The sequence below is a fragment of the Labrus mixtus genome, chromosome 4, assembly GCF_963584025.1.
Source record: "Labrus mixtus chromosome 4, fLabMix1.1, whole genome shotgun sequence".
Classification (NCBI taxonomy): domain Eukaryota; kingdom Metazoa; phylum Chordata; class Actinopteri; order Labriformes; family Labridae; genus Labrus; species Labrus mixtus.
Window position 1 is genome coordinate 8,443,778 of NC_083615.1, and position 8,712 is coordinate 8,452,489.

General features: G+C 38.8%; 1 protein-coding gene across 1 annotated transcript; it reads left to right on the plus strand.

Annotated features, from left to right (window-relative positions):
* The first annotated feature begins 214 nt into the window (after positions 1–214).
* Positions 215–3,596, plus strand: lmo2 (LIM domain only 2 (rhombotin-like 1)). Its single transcript, XM_061035662.1, has 3 exons — positions 215–730; positions 1,433–1,648; positions 2,550–3,596. The coding sequence occupies exons 1-3, from the start codon at positions 690–692 to the stop codon at positions 2,776–2,778; spliced, it is 486 nt and encodes a 161-aa protein (XP_060891645.1). The 5' UTR covers positions 215–689; the 3' UTR covers positions 2,779–3,596.
* The last annotated feature ends 5,116 nt before the right edge of the window (positions 3,597–8,712 follow it).

Consider the following 8,712-nt stretch of genomic DNA (forward strand, 5'->3'; position numbering starts at 1 on the left):
CACGCTCCTCTTTATCTATTGTCCGGAGGGCTCTTCGGTGAATTAAAGCACATAATGAACTCATTAGTCCCAGTCACGACCTGCCTGCACGCCTGACAGAGCAGCGTGAGCACCGTGTTTAGCTGTCGCTTTAAGACCCATTTCCCCCCATTGTCAAACAGTCGTGAGCAGGAAGAGGGAAACGAAAGCCGAGAGAGAGAGAGAGAGAGAGAGAGAGGCAGAGGGCGCCTGATGTATTTAAACACGATGCTCCTGCTGCTGCTGCTGCTGCACAACAACATCAGCCAGCTCACTTAGAAACAAAGTGGCGCGGGGACACGGAGTAGCCGCTTTCATCCGGAATATTTGTGTTTTCATTTAAAGGAAGGACAGTCCTCAGAATGGCTTTACGGAGACACAGTGCATTTGACAGACATGGAGGTGTCACGGCGGGTTATTGCCTCAGGAAATGATGACAGTGTCCTCCATCGCCGCTTAGCGACTTAGCGATATTTTCTTGTCTTGCGGCCATTTCCACCAGGACTTACACCGCCTGTCAGGTTAGAAGACATAAAACCCCAAATAAGCGGCTGGAAGCGGCGTCTCGGAGGCTGTGGGAGCAGGTGCAGCAGTGTGTCCACAGGCAGCTACACAGCTGACTGTGACTCTTAAACCTTTTTATCTGGAGAGCTGGACGTCATATTTTAAAGATGTCAACCACTATAGAGAGAAAGACACTGGAAGCAAATGAGTAAGTAGCTACTTTCTATATAGTCTATATTGACACATTATAATAGTCTCGGCCAATTATCTCACGGGCACGAGGTCAGGAGTCTCGCGCTGTTTGCCAAGAAATGTCAAGTTTATGTTAAACAGCACATTGTTGTGTTATTCGTTCAAAAAGGGGGGTTATAATGGCTCTTTGAAAAATAAATATTCACCAGACAAGTTAACTGTCAAAAGTGTCTAGATTTTATAGATGTTGTAGCCTATAAGGACCTTAAACACTGTTTAAAACCTTTAAAGCAGGAGTGTACAATGGGTCAGAAATGACACAGTTGAGCTCTACATCCCAACGAAATGTGTTTGAAATCATGCACAAGATGTTATATATAATATTTAATTCAATTTTAAGGTACAAAATAATCAACAAGGGTTTGGGTTTAAATATTTTTCTGAGTATCATACTGTTTTGTATTAAAATCTAGAAGAAGTACTGGAGGTAAATACTGATGTAAACATATGTGTGATTAGATCATTTTAACAACCTTAAAACTTACAGGAGGATATGATATGATAGAAAAGTTTGTGGTTGGGAAAGGTTTGCTTGACCAAAAGAGCAGGAAAGATTTCTCAACGTGGGTTTCAGGGAAATGTGCATTTTCACTATGAAGTAATGGGCAGTGCAAATGATTCATATTCGTTTTCATAACCTGCTTTCTGTCCTCTTCAGGGAGCCAGTGGATGAGGTCCTGCAGATGCCTCCGTCTCTGCTGACATGTGGTGGCTGTCAGCAGAGCATCGGTGACAGATTCTTCCTGAAGGCAATCGAGCAGTACTGGCACGAGGACTGCCTGAGCTGCGACCTGTGTGGCTGTCGACTTGGGGAGGTGGGCCGTCGGCTTTACTACAAACTGGGAAGAAAACTATGTCGACGAGACTACCTCAGGTTTGTTTGGTGGGGTAACTAAGGGGTGGGGTAAGAATTTCTTATTGCCCTTAACTGTAACCACTTCTTGTGATAAATCAAAGTGATGAAGATAAGTTTGATGATATTCTGTAGTTTATGATACATAACACATAATACAAATACATAATGTGAATACTTTGTAAACATGTCACCAATCAAAATTCTTTGAGAACAATGGAATTCATTTGCATAAAACATATTGAAGTATGCACGCACACACACACACACACACACGCACACACACACACACACACGCACACACACACACAAACACATTCCTGGAAATGTTTGATCCCTTGCAGGCTTATGCATGATAAGGTAATAATATAGGCTAATAGCCCTGTTAAAGACTTGTTATGTGAATTCACATGTTTATATGGTGACTGGTATATTTAGTCCTAAATAATTGTGTGTCATTACATCCTTACTAGGTTGTATTATTCAAGCATAAAGTAGAAGTATGTGTTGGTCCTATAGACAATGTACTGTACCTCTCAGTGCAATGGGGTGACACCCTGGTTTTGGAGGGTCAATGGTTAATTATTCAATGGTCCACTCAAACCGTTAATCGCTCAACTCTGATCAACGTCTGAGCGAAGATGACATTTTTCCTGTAGCAATACAGTGAAAAGTGTTAATCCCTTCACATATATCAAACAATACTCGTTAAGCAACAAAAAAGGTGCAAATTTAAAAAGTTTGTATTTATCTATTGTTAATTAATTTTCAAGGCCGCAGCCTCCACACTGAGAATCAATAGTTTAAAGATGTACAGAGGTTTAAAGATGTCTAACATACTCCAAAGTGTCATGTTATGCACACAGAGTGAACGTGTAGCTTCTTATACTCACTGTTTTGTTGATCTCCCCGCGTCATGCAGGCTGTTCGGTCAGGACGGTCTCTGCGCGTCCTGTGAGAAGAGGATTCGAGCGTTCGAGATGACAATGCGTGTGCGGGATAAGGTGTACCATCTGGAATGCTTCAAGTGTGCCGCCTGCCAGAAACACTTCTGCGTGGGTGACCGCTACCTCCTCATCAACTCAGACATTGTGTGCGAGCAGGACATCTTTGAGTGGACCAAACTCAACAATAACAACAGCATGGTTTAGCAGAAAAAATCTTGTGCCCAACACGGAGGAGTGTCACCCTGCCCTTTCCCCCTGGCTTTACAGGGAATGGAACACATTTGAAGGCTTTAACTTTAGCGTCAGAGTCTGATGTGGAATCATTTGAACTTAACACGAGTGACTAAACCTCTGCATTGCTCCCTGCTTGGGACTAATGAACCTACACCAGCAATAGCACAATGGAATTTAAGACATTTTTAATGAAAAAAAGTTTCTTGTAGTTCGACACTGTGACATCATCTCAGCCTGGTCTAAAAAGCTTAATAAGAATTTCAGTAACCTATAATGTCATAAATCAGTATTTTTTTCTAAGAATGACCTGCAAAGAACAATAGAATTTGATTCAAATTGTTTCAAATTCATTTTAACTCAATTTATAGGAGACTTGGTTCTCCGTATGAGTTTAATTGTAAATCATTTACATGTTCAGCTTACCTGCTGCACTGACTCAAAGACTTTTCATACAATTAATATTACATTACTTAGTTCTCTGCAGGAAATTGGAGAGAATTAGATGAGCAAATGTTCAACCTATAAAGTAAATCATTACCAGCTTTTCTTACCATCAATAGAATATAAGTCATTTTGATTTGTCCTGATCAGAATGATTGTACGGTATCACCAGGTTGAACCGGTGCTGCCCTCTAGTGATCAAAGGAATTCATGCAATATAAATGTGACTGACTTTGGAGAAGTTTACTATGTTTCTTTTGTAACTGTTGCAACTCTCTGGACATACACCTGAGATTTTTTGGTATATTTACTTGTCAATTTATTAAATAAATTACAATTCAGAGAAATTGTGATTTTCCTTCTTTTTAATGCTGAAACACTGACTTTTGAGAATGATCAGAAGAGACAGGGTATCTCCCACAATGCAGTGCAAAACAAGATGCGAGTGTTTTTCTTTGACAAACACAGAGACGTTTTTTAAATTTTTTATTTGGAATCACACATATTCACAGACATTTGTACATATTGTTAATTTGTGGTTAGACAATCAAGTGATTCCTCTTTTCACTTTCTTTGTAAATGAATACAGAACAAAATATATCAAATTGAAATAAATAAATAAACTAATGAATAAAACAGAAGAAATCAAATAAAAACAAAATTGTAAGACATGGGGTTATTTTCCACAATAAATACAAAAATGAAGCATACAGGGTTTCATAACTTAGGTAAAATCAGATTAAACAAAAGATGGGAGTTTAGGGGAGATATAAGATACCCATTTTATCCAGAGGTCCTGAAATTTGTTTTTTCTGAAGCTTCACAGAAGAAGTGATCCATTAACACAGGAACCTTTAATCACATCACATTCAAATAAATGATGTAGACATCCACAAAAACATAAGATGTGTCCTAAAACCACAGGAAATGCATACTCAAAACAGGTTCTAGTGAATTCATTCAATCAGGATTAATGCTGAAACGCTGATCTCCCACAATGCAGTGCAAAATAAGACTGACACGCCGTGTTTGTCATTTCAACTAATGTAAACATTTTCCACTTACAAAAATGACTCAAATGATTTGAAGTTGACCAAAATATAAATATATAATTAAGATGACATGATATGAAGACTGTAAACAGACAATGTTACTGCTGTTGCCTTAGGAGCTCACTTTTGCATCCCAGTTTGGCCAGGAATGAAAAGGAAACACTGTGTTGACAAAGCAACTCAATTGTAAATGTAAAAGTTACAAGATTGTTTGACAAAGAAAGAGTTTTTGATTTGAATGAATACACATTTATCTCAACTTATCATCTCAAATTCAGTCAACTTCAAATTTAATGAAGCCTGCACACTAATTTTTTTTTTTAGCTCAAACAACTAGTTTGTTTTTTATAGTAAAGTATTTCTCGATCAAATCAGAGTGTATGACCTATGAGCTAATTTATAACATGATTGTGTGTTCAACAGAGTCGCTCTTATACGGAAACACTTCTCATTTCCAACCTCTTGTAAGATGGAGATGAGATTTATTTTTGTGAAGTTTTATTTTATAGATCTTTATTTTTCTCAGGTTGAGATAATATACATTATTTGACTTAATGCTAATTTCATTTATATTTACAATTTGTACTTTACAAGAGTATCTGTTTTATATGATGCACTTTGCCTTTAAGGTTACCCATGGTTACGGTTGGAGGCGTGATATTGCTTTAAGACAAGTAAGGTGTCGCTGCTGTTGTTGTTGTTGTTCAGTCTGTATCATAGACTGTAAATATTACTGGACGAACCCTGAGTGACGTCACCCGTCTGTTACGGAGGCATCAAATGAGTCTAATCGACGGGCACATCCATATTGGATATGCTGTCTCAGTGGGGTCTCAACCTAACTTAGGATCTACTTTATGTTTACTGATGTCAACAGCGATGTGGGTGAACATGACAATTGAAAAATAATTATTTAGTATTTATTATAAGACATTTGTTTTCTATTGAACCCCGTGAAGTCATGGAGTCTGTGGCCAGTGTCAGCTTCACACCAAAAACTTTAAGTATTAGAAAAAAATGTATTTAAGACTGGCATCTATTATTATGAGTTGCAGCTACCTTGTTCAATATTATTCCTGCAGATGTGGTTAATAACAAAACAACACCCTGAACTGTCACGTGTAGTTAACTGTACATTTTGTCTTGTCTGAGGCATTAATTGAACACCTTTGTATTTCTCCTATAGACACAGTGTGGATTATTGGTGACTTGTCCGTCGAGGTGCCCAGAGAGCTGCAGAGACAGAGGAAGAAACCTGAGCCTCAACAACATCTGCATTTGTTGGTTCTTCAGGACTTCAGTTGCTTCTCTTCAACAAGTCGCTGCGAGGGAGGTCTCCCCCGAATGGCCTGAGTGATGACACCCACATGTTCCAACTCTCTGTGCTTCAGTACCCAACATACAGTAGCTCATTTATTATTAACATGAGCTCAGTACTTGGCTGTATTCTTCAAACTATTTCTTGTACTTTATATCTATGTGCTTTATATTTTATTTTCATTCCATATGTTATTTATATTTCTACTGCTATATTCTGTGTAAGAGCATCTGTAACAATTAAGAACTATATTAATAACCAGATTAAATTTCCCTGAACTCATACAAAGAGACAAAAAAGTTGAATTTGGTAACCGTTTGCACAAATCAAATTTTTCTGTTCAAGCTTCAACATATAGCTGATCTCTGTCTGTCACCATCTTTAGTTTTGTACTTGTTATTGCCTGTTTATGTTATAATAATAATAATGAGAGAAAATGTTGACGTTTGAGTTTGTGAGCCGTCGAAATGAACGTCAACCATGTAACATTAATATCATCCTCTATAACAGGGGTATTCAATTAAAATTCAAAGAGGTCCAGTTAGAGAACATTTTCTCAAGCATAGGTCCGGAACATCGTAATGTCTAACTTGCGTTATAGTTCAATGTCATATACATATTAAAGTAGCCTAGTAGTTGTATCAATGTATGTATGAAGTCAACAACTGACTGATTAAATAAAGAAATCCAATAATATTTCAACAGTATTTATTCAGATTTCACATTGAACAGGGATTATAAATAATAAGTAGTATTCTAATAATAAATAAATGCTCTCTTCTCATTTCAAGTAAAATAAGGGCTGCATATAAATAATAAAATAGAGCTTTTGAAAAATGTGCATATCAAAATAAAGTGTTTAATTTTTGAAAAATGAAATAAAAAGGGCAGCTTGAGTTTCCCTTTTCTTTTCTTCCTTTTTTAACTCTGTTTCACATCTTAACAAACAATCTAAAATACTAATAACAAATGATAAACAATCTCAAAACATCTTCACAACTGAACGGCTTTAACACCCAATTTATTCTTTCTTTTCCTCTTATATCCCACTCCCCTACTTTCTCTTGTTCAGTGAGAGAAGTGAGCTCGAGCTTGGCCGGCCAGGATTTCAAATCTGGACTTGAATGGTGTCAGGGCCATTCTCACACACACGTGTAGGTGCTCATTGGTGAGCCTCGAACGACATTTTGTTTTAATAATGTTCATAGTGGAGAAAGCTGCCTCACAGTTGTACGTGGAGCCGGACATGGTCAAGATGTACAGGGCTACTTTCCTCAGACCTAAAGCTGTCTCTGAGACCATTTGGAGCCAGAAAGTGGCAGGGTCAGTCTCTCCAGAGTTCTTTTTCAGAGCCACATCTGCTTGGAGATCGACCAGTTCCATCTGGAGAGGCCCAGCATTTGCCCACTTGAAGTGCTGTGTGACTTCCTTTGAGAACCCCCTGACACCTGTGATGAGGAATGGGTTCTGAATGAACAGGGTGAGCTGCTGTCCAAGGCTGAAACTGCCAAACCGTTTGCTGAAGTTTACAATCAGCTTGTCCACAAAGTCAACAAAAGAAGATCTCTCTCTCTCTCACCCTGAACCTGTTCCTGCGCTGACGGGAAGTGTGCACAGTCTTCCTGCAGGTCTTCCTTGAACACCTCAAGTTTCCTCTGGAAGGAGCGGACAGCTGTCATCAGGTCACAAACTGTATTTTCCTTACCCTGTAGCTTTAAATTCAGTTCATTCAGGTGTGACGTGATGTCAACCAAAAAAAGCTACCATATCCATCTTCTTCTCATCTTCTAAAAAGAGAAGAAATTGTGTTGCCTTCTGGCTCTTCAACTGTGCTAAAAAGGCTTCGATTTCCTTTCGGGTGGACCAAAAGCGCTTCAACACCCTGCCGTTGCTGAGCCGTCTTACACTGTTGTGCAGCAGAAGGGTCATCAGCATTTGCATCAACTTCTCTGAGGAATTCCCTGAGCATGCGATGCTGATGGGACGAGGATGCCCTGAGAAAGTTAATCATTCTCATCATTGTGTTCATAACCTCAGCATACTCATCTGACAGGGTGGAGCACAGAACTGATTGATGAATGAATGAAGCAATGGTAAGCGAGTAGCTCAGGATTGTCCACTGTCATTCTTGCCACAGCTCCTTTCTCTCTCCCTACCATGGCGGGGGCTCCACCTGTGGTTATTGAAACCACTTGTTTTGTCTCTATTCCCCTCTGTGTTAATATCTCCTTTATGGCCAGGTAGATGTCCTCTCCTCTTGTACTGGTCTGAAGGGGCGTAACACCTAACAGGTCTTCACAGAACCTCTTTCTTCTCCTTGTTGAAGAATCTGACATAAACTAACAGCTGCGCATTGTCAAGACACATCTGTGGACTCATCTACAGCTAAGCCTAAGCATGGTGCCTTATGAATGGCTTCATCCAGCTGGGCTAGCACATCCTGGGTTTTTTTTTTGTGGCTGATAATGCTGACATAGGTATTTGCTTGATTTTTTTTCCACAAAGCTCTTCTTTTTGTTTACCCTCCAGCAAGGTTTCAGCTACCGCACTCATCTTTTATCTAGGCCGTAGAGGGAGCAAGGAGGAGCAGTACATGAAAACCATAGGTCTGGGTATGTCATGCTCTGTTACGGACGGACATTAAAAGTATGAGACGCACAGCAGAAGTTGTCCCTGTGCTTTTACTTACCCACACCCGAATATATATATATATATATATATATATATATATATATATATATATATATATATATTTAATTAAGGATGTTTAGTGTTATAGTTAACGGTAAGACAACTGAGGATAATCAACATCATCCAAGAAGCGCCGGTACACTCTCATTTCTTGTCATCAATTTGTAGTTTCCTTTTCTTTATTCCTGTTTTAGCCACAAGAGGCCGCCAAATACTAAGAAATCAAGAGGTCTCAAAAGTTTCCTGGTGAGCTGCTGAATACTGTTATTATTAAAAATCTATCTTTGTCTTGCAGCTTACTGTTGATGTCAGCAGTGCGAAATAGATGACTGAGAGAAAGAGTTGACATTGATTGTTCACTTACATTCACTCTAGTTCTTTAAAAAAAAAAAAAAAGCTGGT

Coding starts and splice junctions, on each gene's coding strand:
- lmo2 (XM_061035662.1), top strand. CDS start 690: ATGTCAACCACTATAGAGAGAAAGACACTGGAAGCAAATGA. Junction 731..1,432: donor AAGACACTGGAAGCAAATGA/GTAAGTAGCTAC, acceptor TGTCCTCTTCAG/GGAGCCAGTGGATGAGGTCC. Junction 1,649..2,549: donor TGTCGACGAGACTACCTCAG/GTTTGTTTGGTG, acceptor CGCGTCATGCAG/GCTGTTCGGTCAGGACGGTC.